This window comes from Elaeis guineensis, chromosome 5 (assembly GCF_000442705.2).
Source record: "Elaeis guineensis isolate ETL-2024a chromosome 5, EG11, whole genome shotgun sequence".
Taxonomy (NCBI): Eukaryota; Viridiplantae; Streptophyta; class Magnoliopsida; order Arecales; family Arecaceae; genus Elaeis; species Elaeis guineensis.
This window is the reverse complement of record NC_025997.2, coordinates 26,403,281-26,426,098: the sequence shown is the minus strand read 5'-3', so window position 1 is coordinate 26,426,098 and position 22,818 is coordinate 26,403,281. Positions and strand designations below refer to the sequence as shown.

General features: G+C 38.0%; 1 protein-coding gene across 2 annotated transcripts in view; it reads left to right on the top strand.

Moving 5' to 3' along the window:
* The window catches only part of LOC105045286 (uncharacterized), a 32,283-nt gene that overhangs the window by 4,182 nt on the left and 5,283 nt on the right, over window positions 1–22,818 (top strand). For both annotated transcript variants that reach the window (XM_073257793.1, XM_010923515.4), the window contains exons 6-27: window positions 30–237; window positions 524–719; window positions 2,988–3,109; window positions 3,205–3,296; window positions 3,499–3,721; window positions 3,844–3,904; window positions 4,693–4,841; window positions 5,008–5,078; window positions 5,168–5,338; window positions 5,449–5,520; window positions 7,561–7,662; window positions 7,757–7,846; window positions 14,370–14,445; window positions 14,532–14,631; window positions 14,720–14,789; window positions 14,989–15,168; window positions 16,923–17,045; window positions 17,133–17,216; window positions 17,313–17,497; window positions 17,595–17,733; window positions 17,839–17,898; window positions 20,579–20,683. In XM_073257793.1, coding sequence (XP_073113894.1) covers window positions 30–237; window positions 524–719; window positions 2,988–3,109; window positions 3,205–3,296; window positions 3,499–3,721; window positions 3,844–3,904; window positions 4,693–4,841; window positions 5,008–5,078; window positions 5,168–5,338; window positions 5,449–5,520; window positions 7,561–7,662; window positions 7,757–7,846; window positions 14,370–14,445; window positions 14,532–14,631; window positions 14,720–14,789; window positions 14,989–15,168; window positions 16,923–17,045; window positions 17,133–17,216; window positions 17,313–17,497; window positions 17,595–17,733; window positions 17,839–17,898; window positions 20,579–20,683 — 2,679 coding nt within the window. The remainder of the gene's footprint in view (window positions 1–29; window positions 238–523; window positions 720–2,987; window positions 3,110–3,204; window positions 3,297–3,498; window positions 3,722–3,843; window positions 3,905–4,692; window positions 4,842–5,007; window positions 5,079–5,167; window positions 5,339–5,448; window positions 5,521–7,560; window positions 7,663–7,756; window positions 7,847–14,369; window positions 14,446–14,531; window positions 14,632–14,719; window positions 14,790–14,988; window positions 15,169–16,922; window positions 17,046–17,132; window positions 17,217–17,312; window positions 17,498–17,594; window positions 17,734–17,838; window positions 17,899–20,578; window positions 20,684–22,818) is intronic.

Sequence of the window (22,818 nt, the reverse complement as noted above, 5' to 3'; positions counted from 1 at the left end):
CTCCAAGAAATTCCTTAATTTATTGGCAGATTTTTCAACATCTTCCCAGTGACAAAACAAGCACCCCAGCTTTGCCTTCTATGCACAGTACTTCAGAGGCACGTACCACTCCTCCAAAAGGAATCCACTTGGAGGCCAGATCTGGAGACCATTCAGCTGCTACTGGAGCATCAATACTGGCATCTTTATCAGCTTATAAAAAAGATCGCATGGTTCTTCCTCCATTGGCACGAAACGGTGAGAATGTTTATCGGGGAATTGAATGGACTATTCTTACTCATTGTAATGCATCATGTAGTCATAATCCAGACCTTTGATGCCACCTATCATGTTGGAAAGTGTGGTATGAGCATAATGGGAGTTCAGGGGTTCTTCCTGGTGATGTTACTTATCGTCTACTCTTATTGCCACCAAGAAACTTATGACCTCAGTAGGATCATTTTGGATGCTATTCTTGATGCAAAAATCAGAAAAAATGGTGATAGAAATTTGGAACTAAGGTTGGTTCTTTTGAATTTTGCAGGATCTTCATCTGACTTGGAGCTGCGTGGAGGTGCCTACAAAATGTTTGAGGATCAAAGGGAACTTCTCAAGGATCTTGGTTCTCCAGCAACATTGCATTCCACTAGTTGTCAAGCCTTTAAGGATAGTTTGATACAAGGGATTATTGATGCCAACAATATCAAAGTGTCCTTTGATAATTTTCCTTATTATCTGAGGTGTGGTCTTTTTTTTTTTTTTTAATTTTGAAATTTAGTTCGTATTGATATATTTTGTCAACTAATCACTAACCAACTTCTAGCTTTGAAGGTTTTGTTGGCTTTACAGGCTTTTATGTTTTCATATTCTTTTGATGCTAATATATATGCTCTAGTGAAATATTGGAAGATGGCATTTTGTTTTAGCTGTAGATTCATTCAAATGTTGAGGCTAGAGTTTCTAAATTTGTCAAAGTCATCGTTTTCGAACTGTCCCAAACCGGACGGTTCAGGCCGTGTCGAATCGTACCAGCAAGATACCGGTTTGGTTCGAACATGCAAAACGGCACAGCGGCCATCTTGGAGGGAGGGAGAAGAAAGAGAGGAAGAGAGAGGGGGGAGAGAAGGGGAGGGAGAGGAAGAGAGGGCCTCAGACGGCCATCGGAGGCCATCCAAGCTCTTCTAGAACTCAGTAAAGGTGGAGGGAGGGAAGGAGAGAGGGGCAGATACTTATCGAGTCATCAGAGGCCCTCGGAGGCCTCCGTACGGACGGTGACGCAACCATGACCTCTCTGATGGCTGGCGAGCTAGCATCGAGAGACGGGTGGCCGAGGTCGGAGGAGGGCCTCTGTCCTCCAGTTCGAAATAGGAGTTCGTCCGTGTTTCGCTTTTTTTTTTTCCTTTTATCGGGTGAAGTCCGCAGCATAGTTGCCGACTTCATTGTATTTTATTTTTATTTTTTATAATTTTGGTTGAAGTCGGCAGCTGCGTTGCAGACTTCACCTGATAAAGGGAGAAAAAACGTAGAATAGGGGTGAACCTCTATTTCGAACTAGAGGAGGGTAGAGGCCCTCCCCCAGCCTCGACCGCCTGTTTATCTATCCGTCCCTCAGCGGTAGCTCACCGGCCGTTGGAGAGGTCGCGGCGGCATTGCCGTCTGTCCGAAGGTCTCCAAGGGCAGTAAGCATCTCCCCCTCTCTCCTTCCCTCCCTCCGCCCTTATTGACCTCGGCAAGAGCTTGGATGGCCGTTGGAGGCCTTCTCTTCCTCTCCTTCTCTCCTCCCTTCTCTCTCTCTCTTCCTCTCTTTCTTCTCCCTCTCCCCTTCTCTGCCTTGTTGGTTCGGCCCGGCATGGACCTGTACCGCCGGCCGGCTGGCATTGGATCTGGTTCTAGTTCGGTCCTTGGTCAAAGTTGTTATGACTAATGAGAAGTGGTCATGCTTTCTATTAACTGTCATTTACAATATGTCACTGTTTTATTGATACAACATGTATTCCGTATTCTTTCATCATATTAGTTCATGTTGCATTTGACTCTTGCTTTACACTAGATGTTATCTCACATGTTCAAAATATCACTTGACAATTTTAAATAAAAAATGATATATTGCCATTTAATTTTAAATCAATAGACTGATTCTTGTCAGCTTTTAGAATGCCTAAACTCTAAACATTTACTGCATTGGTCATTGGAACATGGAGTTTTGTAGCTTAGAAATGGAGAAAAGAGGAAAAGATGATCTAATTCTTTGGTTTCACGTGACCATATTGGCTTTGAACATTTGTGATATATCACACTACATCCTTTCTGCTAGATTGCTACATACATTCGGATATTCGATTCAGGCTCTTAACATCCACGAGCTGTATGGTAAAGATGTGGAGCAAATGTTTTTTTCCTTTTTTTTTTGAAGTCAGTGAACTACAGTAGCAAGAAAAGATGTGGAACCAGCATCCTTTTTTGGTTTTGGCTTTCACTTATTTTTCTCCTGTATCATAAGTGGAGGGGCAAACTGAAAGTTTACTTTATTTTGTTGAAGATTTTTTTGCTTTTAGTTTGTTTAAGAATTTGATAATGATTGATTTGGGATCCAAAAAAGTGTGGCAGATCAGTCATGTAATCTTTTTACAAGCATTCTCAATTATTCTCTTTGTCACTGGCTATGACCCATAAAGATCTCCTTCCGTATTTTGTAATATAATCTTTTTGAAAAAGAGGCCTTTTTTGATATCTTAGCATAAAATGGTTCAACAAGCTTCATTCAATTGACACTATTCCCCCACCTTAGTCATCAACAACAAAAGCCTGAAATATAAGACATCCTCCTTCATACAATCTAAATGTCCTTGTGTGTTTTCCATTGGCCTGCAGTGATATTTGAACAACATTTGCTGCTATCGTGGTCTTCTTCCTAGCAAACACTAGTGTTAATTACATGTATTTGGATGTTTTTGGTTGTCAACAATTTTCCATGATTCAGTCTTACTAAACATTTTCTATTCATTCAGTGAGAATACCAAAAATGTGCTTCTATCATGCGCATTTGTTCACCTGGAGTGCAAGGAATTCTTGAAATATGCAACAGATATTTCCTCTCTGAGCCAGCGTGTGCTTTTATCTGGTCCGGCAGGTATGCGACCTTATTATGCTTATTTGGGATGAATTTACTTTAAGCTTTTCTCTGCCTGACCTAACTACTCCTAAATCCTGCTAACCCTTTTATAGGATCTGAAATATATCAGGAAACTTTAATAAGGGCACTTGCCAAACACTTTGGTGCCAGATTGCTTATAATAGACTCGCTTCTTTTACCGGGTGTAAGCTTCTTACTGGAGTTGTCTATTTAATTTGATGTCATTATAAATTGTTCCATATATGCTGAGTTCATGATCCATTATTCACTATCTTTTTCATCATTATTCAGACCCCTTATAGGATTTTGGACATTCGAATCTTGAGAAGATGTTTGAACTAAAATTTCTAATGAAATTATTCTTGACACTTGGCAAATGATTTCAGGGTCCATCTTCTAAGGATTCAGAATCCGTTAAAGAAGGTACAAAGGCAGATAAAGCAGGCATATTTGCTAAGCAGCGAGCTGCGCTAGTTAAATCTTTACAAATTAAGAGACCCGCTTCTAGTGTGGAGGCTGATATTGTGGGGACATCAACATTTAATTCCCAATCTTTGCCAAAGCAAGAGTGCTCAACAGCATCGTCAAAGTCCTACCCATTTAAAGAAGGCATTCTATGTCTCACTTTTTTGTTTGATTTGTTACAATTTCTCATTTAGTAAATATTTTCCTTTATCTGATGTTATTAATGATTTCTAGTTTGAATTGATGAAATGTAATGACTTATCTAGGTGATAGGGTAAAATATGTTGGTCCTCTGCAATCAGAAGGTCTTCCTCTTCAAGGTCAGAGGTATGTTTTTAGAAATCTATCTATAGAGTGTTGGTTTTTGTATTGGTTCTAATCTTTTTTGTTAGAGATCTTATCATCTTTTTGGTTTCCTTTGCTTCTGATTTTAAGATTCTTTAAGACACCTTAAACAGTGGGCATGTTTTGTGCCTTGGCGAGAGAGGAAAAGAAACATTTGTTTATTAGTTTTGTGATTGCCATTCTTTACTTATCAGGACCACGTCCTATGTATACATCATGCTGTTTTCATTTACAAGCTGGAGTGGAAGTGGGATTAGGATTAGCCCGAGGGCAAATTGCTTGTTTACAAAATGTCATATCTTAGCACTAACCTATGTAAATCTGCACGCATATCTCCTTAGTAAGTATATTTTTGGGACAAACATTTGTGGCACATAAATGGGTTTAGCTGGACGCTGCAGTCCATAAATTATATGCACATTGCACCCAGAATGTATTTGAGCTTTGTAGAAGGTGCATATATGAATGCTTTAACAAGTTACCATGTCTGATTTATCATAAAATTATGGTAGAATGTTCTTTAGACATAGATAATTTGATATCATAACTTTTTTTGTTTTATTGACTGTAGCATTATGCTATAATCTTCTGATGACATATGTCTTCATGCATCTAGGATTGCCAAAATCTGCTGTAGAATTTGTATAAACAACACTGATGATTTACATAGAAATAACTTGTTTAGCTTATCATCCATCTTGCTTTATTTTCAAGCATTAATTTCATTAACCTCATTATGTGTAATACCTAATTTATTTCTTGCTATGTAGTGGTCCAAGTTATGGTTATCTAGGAAAAGTACTCCTTGCTTCTGAAGAAAATGGATCCTCTAAAATTGGAGTTAGATTTGATAAGCAAATTCCTGAAGGAACCGATCTTGGGGGCCTGTGTGAAGAAGATCATGGTTTCTTTTGTGCTGGTGAATCTCTAAACCAAATTATTCTAATTTTCCCGATGAAAAAAGAAATATAAAACTGTTTCTTGTTAATTCGTTTTTGTTTTTTTCACCCCTTGGCCAAGTTATTTATGCTCTTCTCCCCCCCCCCCCTCCCTCCCTTGTTCTTTTTCTCTTTTCCCTGATTCAGCGGATTGTCTTCGCCTGGATTTTCCTAGATGCGAAGATAGTGAAAGACTAGCCATCAATGAAATACTTGAGGTGCGGCTATTGTTTCTTCAATTGGACTCTCATGTAGATCAAGCTTTCCTTTGCTGCTCCATGTACTTACTGCAACTTATTTTACCTAGGCTGTATCTGAAGAAAGTCAACGTGGTCCTTTAATAATATTTTTGAAAGACATAGAGAAATCTGTAACTGGAAGCACAGAATATCTAACTCTGAAGAATAAGCTTGACCTTATGCCAGCAGGTGTTCTTGTAATTGCCTCCCATGCCCAGGTGGACAACCGGAAAGAAAAGGTGGTAACTTTGCAATCTTTTCAATTTTTATTTCTTCCAGATATTTGATCATAGAACATGGATTTGTTTCTATGCATGATAATCTAATTGTAGCATATTATATTTTGCAGTCACATCCTGGTGGTCTTCTCTTCACAAAATTTGGATGCAACCAAACTGCACTGCTTGACATTGCTTTCTCGGTATGCTTCACTAAAATTTGGCATGTGTTTTGAGTTGGCATTCTTAATTTTATTGTGAATTCTTTGATTCTATCAGGTTTTTCTGTGAATCATACAATGATTGACATGTGAAGCTATGACTGTGATTGTCTTTGATATGCAATGATATTTAACTGCACTTATAAAAATTATTCAATACGATCATTTTGATTTGGTAAACACAACCTTAATGTTGCATGATGGAATGGACTAGGTTGAGCTATCATCCAAGTTAGTAGCTTCATTAATGTTAAAACTTCATTGTTTATGAGATCAAAGAATTGTATAGCTGATAAGCTGGGGGTTGAGACATAAATCATTAAGAGGACCTTAAAATTATTATAGTTGGATGCGACCACTTAATCATTTTTTTAGTTTCCCCTGTAACTATAACATCTCAATACTTGAATAGTCATATATATGAACATATCCGCTTCTTGAGTTGGATATTCATAATTATAACCATCAAACCTTGCCCCGACTATATTGTTTCAGCTTCATGTATCCTTGTTTGCCAAACATTCCTATTTGGGGCTTCCTCTATTTCTATTTCAATATTTTCCATCATCTGCGCCTTTGCTTAAAAAAGAAATTAAAAAAAGGGGGTAGGAGCCCCTCTTTCCTGTTCTACTGCAGCGGAGGAGATGGTGAGTTGAAAGCCCCTCTCTCCCTCCCTCCCTTCCTCCCTCTCCCTCTCTCTCCCTCCCTTCCTCCCTCTCCTTCTCCCTCCTTACGTCTCTCTCTCTTCCTCTCTTTCTTCTCTGTCTCCCCTTCCCTTGGCCTCTCACTTTCTCTCCCTCTCCCTTCCTCCCTTCCTCTCTTGCTCTCTCTCCCCCCTCCCTTGCTGGCTCTACATGTCGATATGGGCCCGGAATGGAGGAGTGGAGGGCTTCCAAGTCCCCTCACCATTTTTCAGCAGCTCTCTCACTCTCTCTCTTCATCGAGACTCCGCCCAATGGCCCCTATGGATGAGTGAAGGAGAGGAGGGCTTCCAAGCTCTCTATCTCTCGCTCTCCTAGCATCTCTCTCCCCTCCCTGGCTCCGCCCCCCTCTCTCTCTTCCTCTCTCCTTGTCCCTCTATGGTTTTCCTTTGTTCGTACACACTGGAACGGCATGGCATAGTATCATACCATAATGCACCTGCTGGCCTACTAGCATGGGTGCTGGTTCTGGTACTGTGGATCTTGGAGAGTATTTTTATATACTATTGTATCTCAGTAGTGGCATATCTTTTTGTTTAAATATTTCCGTATTGATGTATCCATATTTTGTCATATCCACATCTCATATCCGTATTCATGCCTCATAGGTGATGGTTCTTGTTTGGTTTATGAGTCTCGAATTCTTTGTCCTCATAATTGTTTTTCCTAGGGGAATATAACGGCAAGAACCCATTCCTCATAGGAAACATTTGACATTCTAGCAATAGCTCATGAAGTGATCTCACGAAACTTTAATTATTAGTATACTAGGGATGGTTCCCTTCCATCGTTGTGTTTCTCAAAGGTAAAAAAAAGAAGAAAACAAGTGTTAGCAAACTGTTCTTACTACCCTGGACTTTTTGTTTATAGTTTGCATATTAGTCAAGAATATTACTCAAGAATTTAATGGTTAAACTAGAACATGAAATAGATCTCACCAGCAACTTAAATTTGTTTTCTTCTTTATGTGCCGCTTAAATTAAAAACCTATTGCAGATATTTTATGCTACTTATCATGAAATAGATCTCACCAGCAACTCAAATTTGTCTTCTTCTTTATGTGCTGGTTTAAATTAAACACCTGTTGCAGATATTTTATCATGAAATAGATCTCACCAGCAACTTAAATTTGTCTTCTTCTTTATGTGCTGGTTTAAATTAAACACCTGTTGCAGATATTTTATACTACTTGGAACCTTGTGGTCTTCCTTAACATTCACTTCATAGCACCATTAAAGAATATTATGTTCTTTAATTTCTCATATTCTTTGTTTCTACACTTAACATATGATCCTGAACCCTAATCCCTGATGAAGTACAGGATACCTTTGGTAGACTGCATGAGAGAAGTAAAGATACTCTGAAGTCAATGAAACAACTAACTAGACTTTTTCCAAATAAGGTTACCATACAGCTTCCGCAGGTAGGTTGTTGCCGTATAATTTTACTTTGACGTTAGAGGTGTATAATATTTTTTCATGGGGAAAATCTTTTCTAAATTCTAAGAAGTATTTCAGGATGAAGCTCAACTTTCAGAGTGGAAAAAACAATTGGATTGTGATGTTGAAACTATTAAAGCCAAATCCAACATTCTGAATATTCGCACTGTAAGTTATTCGTTATCTTATGTTAAAAACATTGTCTGTAATCCATTTTATGATTTGTTAAAAAGTTTTTCTTGAGTTGGTCTAATGTTTTCCTGTTTACTTTAGATGTAAATGTTTAGAATCTGGTTTACATGTTTGCTAGCAAGGATTTAGGTCTCAGTGGGATGTCCTGCGGGGTACCATCCCATGTATCGGGACAGGGCCGTCCTGCTAGTGTACCAACATCCCAATCGGGATGCCTTGAGACATCCTATGTCCTAAGTATTGGGATGGGGTGGGACGGCGGTACATTCCGTTCTATGGGACAATCAGGATAGCCTCATCCCACAGGATTTAAAACCTTGCTTGCTAGTCTATTCTTTGTTGTTTTGCCACTTTAAATGATCAAATGCATGAATTAAGCTGTGAAAGGTGCTAACACAATCTTAAGTGGATTTTTATCTTTTGATGTTCTTTTCTACCTTTCCTGAAATTCAGATAATATTTTCAGTTGCATGTGCCTCAACAAATATATAAATATATACATATATACATTTATTTATTTATTTATGTTGTAGAGAGAGAGAGAGTGCATTAGAGTTATTGTAGTTTTTTTCCTGTAATACGTAATTTAATTTTCGTTATGATGTGCACTAGCAATTATAAAAATATATGTAGGTGAGTTTTATTAACCACTTTTGTGATATTGCTTGCTTCTCACTTTTGGGCGATTAGAAATGTTCAGAAGGTTTTGTTCCAATTATTTACCATGTAAAGGCATCGGAGTCTTTGATGGTAGCACAAAGTAATAGTATTATATATAGACTTCTCAGAATGTCTTTAGAGCATTATGTTTGAGAATAGTATTGTTACTCTTGGTACATGTACACAATCTCTGAACATGACTATATCTGAGAAGAAATGGACACCTTTCACATTGTCTTGAATGTATATACACTTCTGGCCTTCTATCTCTATTATTTCATGCATCTTCTTCCTGCCATTGTCCCATACTGTCAATTGGTAGCAACATATATCTTCTTGCTCTCCATTTGTTTCAAAATATGTTACATTATTACTTGCGTGTGAAGGCTCCATCTCTTCTTTTGGCAATCCCATTCTTGTTTTGCAGAAAGGTCAGTAACATATTAATTTGGCAGGACAAGGATTTGACATATGTTAAAGCTGGTTATAGGAATTAGGATGCCATTAAAACTAATGTTATTTCTTCGTTGTAAAAGTTTTGATCATTATTTTAGGCATTATCGTTTCACCTGATCACCTCGTAAATTAGTTTTGATCATTGAACTCTTATATTTCATGTAAATGATTGTTTTTTGAACTTTTGAATCAGAAAGTTTAATTAATACATTGTGGTCAACACAAGCTTTTGGTGATAACAAACCAGGTTTCTCCAAGCTCATGCAAATTTTGTTTTAAGCTTGGTAAAGGGTTCAGCCATAATTTAGATTGGAAAAGATCTCTAGCCTGACATATAACTATCCTACCTAGCTTCTTATTTGACTGTGGGTTCGTTTGTCATCAATTCTGCCTTTATTTTAAATTTGGAAAAACTAAAAATATAATGAAAATACAAATCCATGTTTGGTAGCAGATTTTGCTTTTGTTCTATACATTTTTGAAGTTGTTTGTAGTGAAGAACTTTTCCTTCTTTGAGAAAACCAAAAATGGAAGCAGGTCAGTGTAGGCTATAGGAAATGGAGGAGAAGTGCTGCTGTTTGCAGCTTACTGGCCTGCATGAGTTGGTCAAAGTCCGAGGGGGTAAGGTGGCGGGTTGGACAACAGTACTCAGGGAGTTGGGACATGGCAAGGCAGTGGCTGTGAGGGAGGGGAAAGGACGGTTGGGATAGGAGGAAGAGGACAAGAGGAGAGGTTATGGGGGGAGTAGGGGCATTATGTGAGGATTTATTAGTGTTTATTATGTGTAATGGGCAGTTATGATCCCATTTTAATAACTTCTACTTATTGTGTAAATACACTGATAAACAAATTTCCATTTTGGTTGATTCACCTTTGATTCTCATTTCTCTCCCTTGGAGAGCAAGAAGAAAGATTCTTTTTGTTAATATGATTATATGTATATATATGCATATGTATATGTAAATATATAGTGGAGGCTTTGCAATTTCCCTCATCATTTTAGAGATTGTATTATTAAAAAATTTATATATTCATTTTCCTAAGATGTTACATTTTTGTATATTATATTATGCATTATGTCATATTTACGATCCTTTAGATAATAGCCTTTTGGAGAGCTGTTGAAAGTGGCATTGCTAAAAGGTTAAGGGAATCGGTCCTTGAGTGGGTTCTTTTCCATGGCGCACTGAAGTTGACTTTACATTTTCTATGTGATTGATGGGATGTTGATAGAATCAAGCAGATGGTCGAAGATTGACCATTGATTGAACAATAAAGATTGATTAGTTGGTTGGTCTATTTGTGAGAACTTTCCATGATTCATCCATCGAAAGATTAAAGGGTTATATACTTATATGTATATGGAGTAAAGCTACAGATGCTAATGCATAAATTAAAGAAAGCACAACCAACCTACATTAACTCAAAGAGATTATTATATCACAACTGTAGTAACTTTGATTAAAAATGCCTAAAAGAGACAAAGTCAGAGAGGTAACGAAGCCCCACTTGGTGGAGAAATATGAAGTCTTGTGTTGATGTCGAGCACATCCTTCCATCTGAGGTCTTATTCGGGATTTGTAGTCCCCGGTGGTTTCTTCAAGCTGAATCACCTGTGCACGGTCACTTCAGTGATAACAACCTCTTGATGGTGGCTCCATGCATGATCTTTTGGTAGTTGCTCCATGTTCTATTGCTTTAGGTGGTATTCTTCCACGAGAAACTCCACACAAGGTGGTCTTTGCATGGAGATCACTTGTCAAGCTCTAAATATTACCTCATGTTACCATTGGATCATCTAGAGAGTCATGTTTTGGGTTTGAGTATGGATATAGCCAAAACCCAACCTGACCCCACCCTGACCTGCAGACACCCCTATACACAGAGAGCATTGTTGCCATTACTGTGCCAATGCCTCAAGCTGATTCATGATATGTGGATAGGATCCAGGTTGAGCCTGGATCCAAGGCTTTAGAACTTCTGAAGTGGATTTTTGCTAGGTTGAATCATGTTTTATTTCAGTTTTGATTGGGTTTGGTCCTAGTTATAACACAACTAGACACTGGATTCTAGTTTTGAAGCTATATTCATTGCATGGTTGTCGACTTTGGGTAGGAGTTGAGTCCAAATTAGGTAAGGTACAGCTAAGATTCATGACTGATTTTTTTTGCACCCATCGTTATTCATCTAGTCCAGCCTTTGAGTACATTTTATTGAATAGACTAAGGGCTATTATAACAGCCATTAGATGGAGGACCTTTGTCTTTGATCTTTTTTGTGGACTGCTAAGCATTTTTCTTGTTTTTATAAATACTAAACATTTATAATTACCAAACATGTTTTTAATTCCAAAAGGCTGGAAACAGAACTACAATAATGTAAAACAAAAATACAAATTCAATGGCATAATACTGTCAATGGTGAAAATTATTCATATGCTGCTTATGATGAACATCATGTTCATGATTTAGTTTATATAATCTTAAGTCAGATTTGTGGAGAAAATGTACAACAGCTATTGTGATAAAACTTGTAATTGAGTCATTTAATTATAATAATTTATTTAGATATGTTTATGTCTATGAGAATGATGATTTAAGCTCTTTCATTCATCTTATCATGTATCAAAGAAAGAAAAAACTGATTAGTGCATCTTTGAATTGACTTCTTTGGTACCTTTTTATTCTTTGAGGAAAGGGAGGGTAATGCTGACATGGTTTATCTTTGAATTGATTTAATATCTTTCTATCTTAAACATCTAGGAGCACTAATCGCCGACCCATTCCGAACCGGATGGTTTAGGCCGTGCTGAACCATACCAATGAGAAATTGGTCCGATTTCAACGTACAAAATGGCACAGCGGCCATCTTAGAGGGAGGATAAGAAAGAGGGGAAGAGAGAGAGAGGAGGGAGAGAGAGGGAGAGGAAGAGAGGGCCTCCGCTGAGGGCTTCGGCAGCGGAGGCCCTCTGAGCCTGTGTCGAGGGGCCTAAGGGCGGCCGAGGTCAGAGGAGGGCCTCTGCCCTCCTCCAATGCGAAATAGGGGTTCGCCCTTGTTTCATCTTTTTTTGGGTTTTATCGTGCTAAGTGGTTGGCAACCCCTGGTTCGTACTAGAGGAAGGCGGAGGCCCTCCTTCGGCCTCGACCGCCCTTAGGCCTCTCGGCATAGGTCTGGAGGCAGCCTCCGATGGCCTTCGGACGCTCGATAAGGGCCTCCTCCACTCTCTCTTTCCCTCCCTCTGTCCTTATCAAGCTCGGCAAGAGCTCAGATGGCCTCCGACGGCCATCGGAGGCCCTCTCTTTCTCTCCCTCTCCTTCTCGTCCTCCTCTCTCTTCCTCTCTTTCTTCTCCCTCTCCCCATCATTGGAGGCCCTCTCTTCCTCTTCCTCTCCTCTCTCCCCTCTCTCTTCCTCTCTTTCTTCTCCCTCTCCCCTTATCTGCTCTGTAGGCTCGTCCCGACACGGATTGATATGGACCTGTATTGGAACTGTACTACCGGTCGGTCGGCATGGGGTTGGTTTCGATTCGGTTGTCCTTGTTTCGAAGAATAAGGAAAAATGAAAAGTTGTTAGTTAACTTAGTCGGAAACATATTTGATTTACATAAAATGCAAGAATATGTAAAGTAGCCTGATTATATATGTTTTTCCAAAATTTTTAGTAGCCTAGTGTTAAAGCCTTCCCCCATTCACAATGATAATTTTTTCTGTAAGCATTACAGAAAGAGTTTGCCAAATTATACTGACGGCTAACTGTTGCGGTTTGGGCATTCGATTCGGAATGCTAGCAAAATGGAGCGAGGGAGAAGGAAAGAGAGGGAGGGAAGGAAAGAAAAAGGTTGGCAGTGGCCGGTTGAGGCCTCCGGGGCTCCTGGTCCTCCAGGAGATGCGAGAAGAGAGAGAGGGGAAGGGAGAGAAGAGGTGGAAGTGGAAGGTGGTGGGGAGGCCGTCGGGTGGCCGCCGTGGCCGTTGCCGGCTTCATTGTATATTGTAATTCTTTATAAAAAACATGACAAAATAGAGGCTTCGCTTTTGTTTTGAACCCGCGGCTTGCTACAAGACTGTTTTGGGCCATTCGGCGGCCACCCAGCAGCCACGGTGGCAATCTGGCTATCCTCTGGTGGCCTTCTCGCACTCTTCCGCTCCCTCTTTTTCTCTTTTTTCCCTTCTCTCTTTGCTCTCATGCTCTCGTAGAGGACCGCGGAGCCCGGGAGGCCTCAGCGACCTCTGCGGCTCTCCGGTGGCCATCGCCGGCCTCCCTTTACTTCCCTCCCTCTCCCCTCTCTCCTTCTATTTCTTTCCTTCTTAGTTCGTCCCTCGTTTCCGTATTGGTTTGTGCCTGATATGGTTCGATACGGGGCATACTAACTTGTACTGCCGACTAATCAGCATGGGTCTGGTTCCAAGTTGGCGATCTTTGATTACAATTTTATCCAGATTTGAAAGAAGCATGTTCCTTGTGTCAATTATCAACATCCACATATCCCTAAGTAGCTCTTGTATCTTGATTATAGTAATTCGTTTGGATTCTTTGCAATTCTTCAAGGTGCTCAAATTCGATGCTGTATTGTACAAAGGCTCAAACAAAATGAGCTTTGAAACAGAGTATTGTGGTGGACAAGTGGTATATCTGTGAAGAATTGGATTGGGGATGTTTATTTGAGAGGTAGTGTTTTAGTGCACCAAATTTGAGAGCAAGGTTTTCAATCTCGGATCATACCGCTTGGAAATGAGGCATACTGTACTATACCAATAAGGTACCAGCACTCAGTATTCCCCTTATGTTGAGTATCAGTACAGAGATATGTATCATCATATGGGGTGTACCATTTGGGCACCGGGAAGGGGTCCAGTATTGAGATTTTTGCAAAACTTGAATGAGAGTGTGCACAATCAATAGAAATGGTGTGTGCGGGCACACAAAATGAACCACCTTAATAGGAGGAATTAATGATGTATGATGCTGTGCATTATAATTGGGAGAATGCTTACGGGATGTGATTATTGTTCCTCTGACCTAATGTCTTGTTTTTACCTCACTGCTTTATGGATCTATTTAGCATGTTTGTCTGTGTATTCCTGCTGCTCTAAAAGCTATGAGGTTGAACAATGCTCATATGTGCCTTTAATTGATGATATTCATTTCAGTGAGCTATAGCTTTGCATATATCTATCATTATGTCAGTACCTATTGGTCTCTGTACAACTATGGTGAATGAACTAGTAATCTGGTCTGAATTTATTTGACATTCCAAGAGGATACTTTATGTCAATCTGCTTTGTCTGTTGCTTTGTTTCTCGAATGATTTTGTTGCTGATTTATGGTAATATGGGAATATCAGTAGTGCCCTTTCTTAAGAACCCTCTGTGCTTTTGCATTTTTCAGTTTCTAGACCGCATTGGATTGGAGTGCAGTGATCTAGAAACGGTGTGTGTAAAAGATCAAACACTTACAAATGAAAGTGAGTATTATTTTTGGCTTTATTTACCCTTCTCATAAGCATCTGACTCTCTTGGATCATCTTTCATGCTGGAATTTACTTTATAGGCGTGGATAAGATAGTTGGTTTTGCTCTGAGTCGTCACCTTCAGAATAATACAACAGTAGCATCTGCGAAAGATACTAAGCTTGTACTCTCCAGTGAAAGGTTGCCCTCTTCTAGTTAATACTGCATTCAGAAAATTGAAACTGCTGTGCTTTCCTTATGTACTAACTGATTGTTTCTATCATGTCAGCATCAAATATGGACTTGGTATGCTACAGAGCATCCAAAGTGATGTAAAGAGTTCAAAGAAATCACTAAAGGTATGTCTCAGTATTCTCTGTTAAATGTCAGTGTATCTATTATGAGCTTTCACTATACATAACTTGGTTGAAGTGAGTACTGTATACCATATAAGCTTATGCTTGCAATATCTTTTTATGAACAGCTGTCCTCATTGTTTTTTTTTCAAGGTCATGGAACTAATTTTAATTTTGGGCTTCTATACTGAGCTGTTTTCAGGATGTTGCCACTGAGAACGAATTTGAGAAGCGACTTCTAGCTGATGTTATTCCGCCTAATGACATTGGCGTCACTTTCGATGACATTGGAGCTTTGGAAAATGTGAAAGACACACTGAAGGAATTGGTGATGCTTCCATTGCAAAGACCAGAATTGTTTTGTAAAGGACAACTGACAAAAGTATATATGACTCTCCTTTTCCAGATGTTTTTAATGCTCGTGTTATGTGCATTTACGTTTTTTACTAATATTTCAATAAAATCAATGTGCTGATATTTTGACTCACTTTTATATTTCATTTTATTGTTTTTTATTTAACAATGATCTAGAATGATATCAAAATGAAAGAAAGCTAGAATACTCATGCAGTGTTCTCTTTTTAATAGTTTTAGTGCATGAGATCTATGGCAGTAGATTGAATTGAGGCGTTTCATCCATGGTTATAACAGTTTTACAGCTGCTAGAATCGATGAACCTAAACATGTGATCAAACTCTAGAAGTCTCATTTAGTTCAAAATGATGGTGCATTATCATGTACTTAGTCATTTATTGACAAGCTATGTTCTAAATATCTGACAAGAAAAAATTAAATAAAAAAAATGAATCCCAAGTGGAAAAGAATGTCGTGTTAATTCCTTTTTTGTAACACCTGAGGTTTGCATTTAATGAGACTTTTTCCTTTTCATGTAAGTTTCATATCTTGTTTTGATGGGTTTGTCCATTTCTAAGCAGTAAATGAAACTGATAATGCAATTAAATAAATATGCCTGGTTGATATGTAAATCTATTTTTCTATCCACACACCTTTACTAGAGTTTGTTTTCAGAAATTATTAGATGCTGAGCATTGGAATATTCTAAACATTTGTCAATATGGTTGCCCTTTGGACCTTTTGCAACCATATCAATCAGTGTCGTTCAAACATGGATCTACTTGTAGGCAGGTTTCATTAAGTTTGATTTTTCCTACATGTTTTCACCAAGTCCCATCCACCTTAAAAATCTGTTATGTTGCTTTAAGTCTTATTTTTTCTTGAGTGTAGTGAGGATCTATTATTTGACATTCTATAATGCGTGTCTTTTGAGTACTTCTTAAAGAAGAGGTACCTAGAGATTTAAGCTGGATATAAATGATAAATATTATGATTTAGTTGCAAGTATTGTCTACTTTTGATGTTCACCTGCTCTCAGTGCCATGAAAACTCCTTCCAGCTTGCAGAGCTGCGTTTAAATGCTTAAGCTGTCACATGCTTATACTTCAATCCTGTAAAATGCAAGAATCATCTAAATCATTCTTCGACTAAATTTACAATGTTATTTTTCAATGTATTTGACTGTAGGTACAAATATAAGCTTTGACAGGCCTGATATGATTTTGTCTAGAATTTATTTATATATTTAAAGGTCTATTAGAAAACTTTTATCTTTCTGTTTGTTAGATTATTGTTTCCTTGCTGTTATTCCGAATACCGCTTTTAAGCTCTCCGACTATTGTTTAAGCTGGGTCTTTGCAACTGCTTTTACTTTGTGGTAGACTGTCAAATTAGTTGTCTGGAAAATGTGTTGGTTTACCCTTTCTCCTAGAAAATGTGGGCCATCATGTCTAGAGTCAATCAAGCCAACCCTGCAATCCTGTTTGGATATTTCTTTTTGAGAGAACATATTCAAATGGATACTTCACTGTCTGCCATTTAGAAGTCTCTGTCCTAATCTCGTTGGCAAATGGAAAACTTTTTCAGCTTGCCTTCATTCATAATCTTGATGTCATGACAGTAGCCAAGTGATCCAAATGAATTGGTTCTCAAGTTTGTTGAGACTGTCAGTTTTTGGAATTCATAATAGTTGAATATGGCAATTCATAAGTTTATTTCATGTAAAATGGGATGCTGCAGTAATCCATGAAAATTTGATTATGTTGATGTGTTTGTAACCAGCCTTGTAAAGGAATACTACTATTCGGTCCTCCTGGTACGGGGAAAACAATGCTTGCTAAAGCTGTTGCAACAGAGGCAGGTGCAAACTTCATCAATGTATCAATGTCAAGCATCACCTCAAAGGTATAATTCATTTATCAGCAGTAGCTAGTAGAATTTGTTGCTTTTGTTCCTTAACAACTTGTCAAATCTAACCAACAATTGAAACAGTGGTTTGGAGAAGGCGAAAAATACGTCAAAGCAGTGTTTTCTTTAGCAAGTAAAATTGCTCCAAGTGTTGTTTTTGTAGATGAGGTTAGATGAACAGCTTACATCATTGTCTCTTAACTGGTGATCTCAGTTGCACCATTTTTCATTTACTTCTCTGATAAGCTACCTTCCCTTTTTTAGGTTGACAGTATGTTGGGGAGGCGTGAAAATCCTGGAGAACATGAAGCCATGCGCAAGATGAAAAATGAATTTATGGTGAACTGGGATGGGTTGCGCACGAAGGATAAAGAACGTGTGTTGGTGCTTGCTGCAACTAATAGGCCTTTTGACCTGGATGAGGCTGTTATAAGGAGACTCCCTCGGAGGTGAAAATTAGTGGAAATTAGTATATACAAATAACAGTTCATAGAGGTGCATGTTAAATGTATACTGTCATGAATTTTATGTCAATTTCTTTTGCAGATTAATGGTGAACTTGCCAGATGCATCAAACAGAGAAAAGATTCTTAGAGTGATATTGGCCAAAGAAGATTTGGCGCTAAATGTTGATTTGGAAGCACTAGCTAACATGACTGATGGATATTCAGGAAGCGACCTAAAGGTCATCTTTTTTTTTTTTTATTTTAATTCTTGTGATATTCTTTGTATCTCATTATTTTTTCTATTGGTTGACTCAACTTTTATTGCACTACCTTCTTAATTTCAGAATCTTTGTGTTGCTGCTGCACATCGCCCCATCAGAGAAATATTAGAGAAGGAAAAGAAGGTCAGTACCTAATCTTGAAATTTGCTGTTCAAAGACTGACCTTATTATGCTGTTTTCTGAAAATGTCTTCATCTTTTATGTCATTGCTAATTCCTTCAAAGTGCTGCATAGAATTTGATCTGTGGTCGTAAAAACTGTGCCTGATGTCTGTCTTCACTGTGAACTTTGGGCAAATGAACATCATATCTGCATTGATCTTGCATCCGTGCAACTTGTTATCATCTCTGAAAATCAGTTAGCTTCAAGTTTTGACGGTTAGTGGACCAGTCTTTTTTTTTTCTTAGGCAATTAACATAATGAATTATTAAAAAGAAAAAAAGAATCTACTCTTCATTTCTTAATCATGAGAAGAGATTGAAGTGCTAGAAAGGGTAAATGTGGTCATTGTAAATGCCATGTACTAGTCAGAGGAATTACTAGAGAGAATCAATGAAAAATGTGGGGCTTATTTATGCACTTTCAATTCAATTCCCTCCCCACTTTTTTCTAGAAAAACTACTTTAATGTATGTTATTTAGGAATGATAAAGCGATAAAATATGGATGTATTTAACCAAAGAAGAATGGTTAAATATTAATTAGAGTGGATTGTATATGAGTCCTTGTCAAAATTGTCCAAGATATGGTAGTTAGATTTATGCGTCTAGAGCGCAAGATGTTAATATAATTGCAGAAATGATAAAGCTAGTTGGTGAAAGTAGATATTCTTGTAATTGCTACTTGTACATGCAGATCCTGTATTTTATGGAAAGAATTGAGACCGGTAATTTTTGTACTTCTGTATGATTTTTTTTTTCCTAAGGCAATGTTGTGTTTAGATGATAAATGCAGCAGATACACCATTATCAGGGTAACTTGCATTGAAACCGACAAAATGTTAGAAATGAAAGAATTCGAGAAATTTTGAAGTGCATCATTGCATGGATACAAAGGTTTGAGTTGGATTATTAATGTGCCATCCATTATTGGCTTGTATTTTCCACTATTCATGCACTTTAGAAATTGTTATTCTGGACTCTTTTTCATGTTATAGCTAGGTGTGTCTAGCAAAACATGAATTAATGCATTGTATTTATCTATATTTTCTAGAAGCTACGAATACACAACTCTTAGGAAGCTGGTACAAATATGAATTCCTGAGGTGGGTATGCCACCTTAAGTAGAAGTTTCTAGCATTGGAGATTTATCAGGCGGGGCTTAAGTGCAAGGGTTGAAATGAGGCCCATACCTGGCCCTGCCCAGTGGTGGGCACAAGCTTCCAGCATAAGCCTAGCCTAGCTGGTATACTACTCCAAGACTGAGATCATGCTGGCCAGACCCTAATTATCGTAGTAGGGCTAAACTTAGTTTCTCTTCAGTGGCTGCAATGGAGGGAGGGCAGGGATGATGATGAAGCCAGTCATTATGAGACCTGATTTGAGGTTAAGGGATGATGCAGTTTGTCTTGCAGCTAGGGGGAAGGTGGGAGGAGTGACAAATGGGGTTGGGAGAGGGAAAGGAATTGGTAGCAGCACTGCAGAGGTTGTTGTCTGGTTTGTAGTTTTTCAAGGAAGAGGGATGGAGGAGTGGAGAGATGAGATTGTTTGTATTCAGGATGGGGGAGGGGAAGTAGGAGTGTGTAAATGGTTTGGTTAGCTGAAAACCGAACCAAACCGTTAATTATTTTGGTGTTTGGTTTGGGTTTTCTCCTGAAAATTTTGGTTTCGGTTTAAAACCAAACTGAAGTTTTTTAACCGGTTCGGTGTTTGGTATTTAATTGATAACTTCGGTTAACCAAAAACCAAAATTATCTCATTCCCTTAGGTTTAATATTTAGACATGGTCTAAGTATTACTTGAATCAGGTCCAGTTGGACCGTGTTGTTCCACCACTGGTCAACCACCGTGAGAAGTCCAAAACCGAATTAGTGGACCGAACCGAACCGAAATTATTTTGGTTTGGTTTGTTCGGTTTTAGACTACTTCAGTTCGGTTTTTGGTTCTACAAAATGCAAATTCAGAAGTTTGGTTTTTCAGAACTTTGGTTTAGTTTGAACTGAAAAAACCGAATGCACACACGGGAGGTATGATATTTATAGCATTTAAATTTTTTTAATGTTTTTTAAGAAAGCGGCTAGGTAGATTACGTCAGGCCTGCCTTTTTGAGCTTTCCTAAACATAGCTTGGAAATTTATCAGACCTAGAAATTGGGACCTTGCCTAGATATAGTGCCTAGACATGAATCTAGGCACACCCAGATTCTGGCCAGATGGTTCAGGATGGATTTGCTCTGTCCCATCTACCCTTTGGTAAATTCACCTTTTCCCCCCTTCATAAGCACTTCTATCATGGTTGTCATGGTGCACATCATGACTGGTTGCCAACCAATTGAAGCATCAACTTTTGCAGCTCAAAGGAGTTGAATTTAATAATGGAAGTGGAATAATATGTGAATACGTGGTTGGTTACATGAACAGGTACATGCATATAACATGCAGGTCCGCTTTGCACACACATGCACAGACACCTAGGCTAGTTTTTAATTAGAATAGAATGTGGTTGAAATTATTTTTGCTATCCTTCTTGATAGTCAAATGTGAACTTCCTCTAGTGATTTTTTTTGAATTTTGTAGCCGTATTTATCAGTAGTCCCTACCAACATTATTTGTGTAAACTGTTTCTGTTTATTATTTCCTCCTGCAGGAGAGAAGTTTGGCATTAACAGAGGACAGGCCTTTACCTCCTTTGCGTGGTAGCGAGGACATTCGTGCTCTAAACATGGATGACTTGAAATATGCACATGAGCAGGTGCTTTTCTTTTCTCTTTTTTACAGGTTTTTGATCCCTGCATAACAATGTTTTCATTTGCACAACGATGACCTATAAGCTTATGCTATCAATTTTGTGCCATCCATTAACGATGCTTCATAATCTTAACTTGGGCTACTTGTTACATGCTCAATCACTTCAGAAATTAATCCTTGTGTGGTTCTTTATCTGCTTTTTATGTATGCCTTCTCCTCCCTTCCATCATGAACTCAAAGAGTCCATTTCTTCACGCATGTTTATTTCATTATTTTCAATTCAAATTGTTCTAGCATCTTGTCGTGCATACTTTAAAATGTTCATGTAGTACAATATAAATTCCTATCCTCCTTTTTTCCATTAAGCACTATCCTTGTTTTACTTTCGTCTATAACATTCTTATTTTGATTTTACTTGTGTCATGTGTGGAGACCCCCTGTTAGCCCAACATCCTGATTCGTACAATATTCATTGACTTGATGTTGTCTTTGTTCCTACTATATCATGTCCCTTTTTGTTCGTGCTGCTCTAATTATTTGCCTTGATGTAGAATTTAATTATTGCCATGCTACTCAATTCTACTCATCCTTAATCCCAAATTAGTTTGGATCAGCTACATGAGTCTTTTCCTCCATTCTACTGTTTAGGGCCGCACTTTTTGAAATGTCTAGAGACATCAAATTCTTCATTGCCACTTCATCCGATGGGATTTGTGGTTTACTTCTGCCCCTCTTTCGTCTACAACATTCTTATTTTGATTTTACTTGTGTCATGTGTGGAGACCCTCTGTTAGCCCAACATCCTGATTCGTACAATATTCATTGACTTGATGTTGTCTTTGTTCCTACTATATCATGTCCCTTTTTGTTCGTGCTGCTCTAATTATTTGCCTTGATGTAGAATTTAATTATTGCCATGCTACTCAATTCTACTCATCCTTAATCCCAAATTAGTTTGGATCAGCTACATGAGTCTTTTCCTCCATTCCACTGTTTAGGGCCGCACTTTTTGAAATGTCTAGAGACATCAAATTCTTCATTGCCACTTCATCCGATGGGATTTGTGGTTTACTTCTGCCCCTCTTTCTTTTTACATGTATCAAATTATTCATTCATATGACACATCTGCCATGCCATATGGAAGATGTCCGAACTATTGAAGTCATCCTTCTCTCAATTTATCCTCAATTGATGCTTCCTCTACCTTTTGTGATTTGTGAATGACTTCCTACGGATATATAATATCCCTGTTGAACTCCATTTTATCCAACCTACGTCAATCCTATGGATCCTCTTCATATTCTCTTATGAGTAATTGATCCTAAATATCAAAAATGATTACTCTTAGAAATTTCATGATCCTCAGTTTGCACTTTATCTCTATTTCTGTTTTTACCAATACTACATTTTCTATATATTATTTCTTGGTTACATCTAGCATAGAATGCTTAGATTCTAATGCAGTTCATAATTCAAACTTAAGATTAATGTCAGCCTTAGTTTCATCGACAAGAACTTTTATCTTTTGCAAATAGCATATACCAAGGAATATCATCCTCAATCTGTCTAGTAAGCTCATCCATAACCAGTATAAAAAGCAAGGATTTAGGATAGATCCTTGGTGTAAATCTATTATGATTGGAAACTCGCTGGTAGTTCTCACACTAATTACTGCTCCATTATATATGTCCTTAATTACATTACTATATAGAAACTTATTTCTCTTCTAACACCCACCATAAGATTTCTCAATGGGTTCTATCATATATTTCTGTAAATTTATTAAAATCTTATGAAGACCTTGTCTCTTCTCTGTTTTCTTTTATTAACTTTCAGAGGAGCAAATCCTGGCATAAACCAAATTTGTTCTCTGATATTTTTATTTCGCACCTCGATCTGTCCTTAATCGCTTTACCCCAAGATTTGGCAGTATGCTTCGGGAGTTTAATATCATGATAATTAGAACAATTTTGAATATTGCTTTTTATTCTTATAAATCAGTAATAGAGTGCTCTTCCTCCATGTTTCGGACATCTTTTTGATTTTTAAAATGTTATAAAACAAATTAGTGAACCAAGTTATGTCCATATCACCTGAACACCTTCAAACCTTAATATGAATTCAATCGCTTTTTCTATG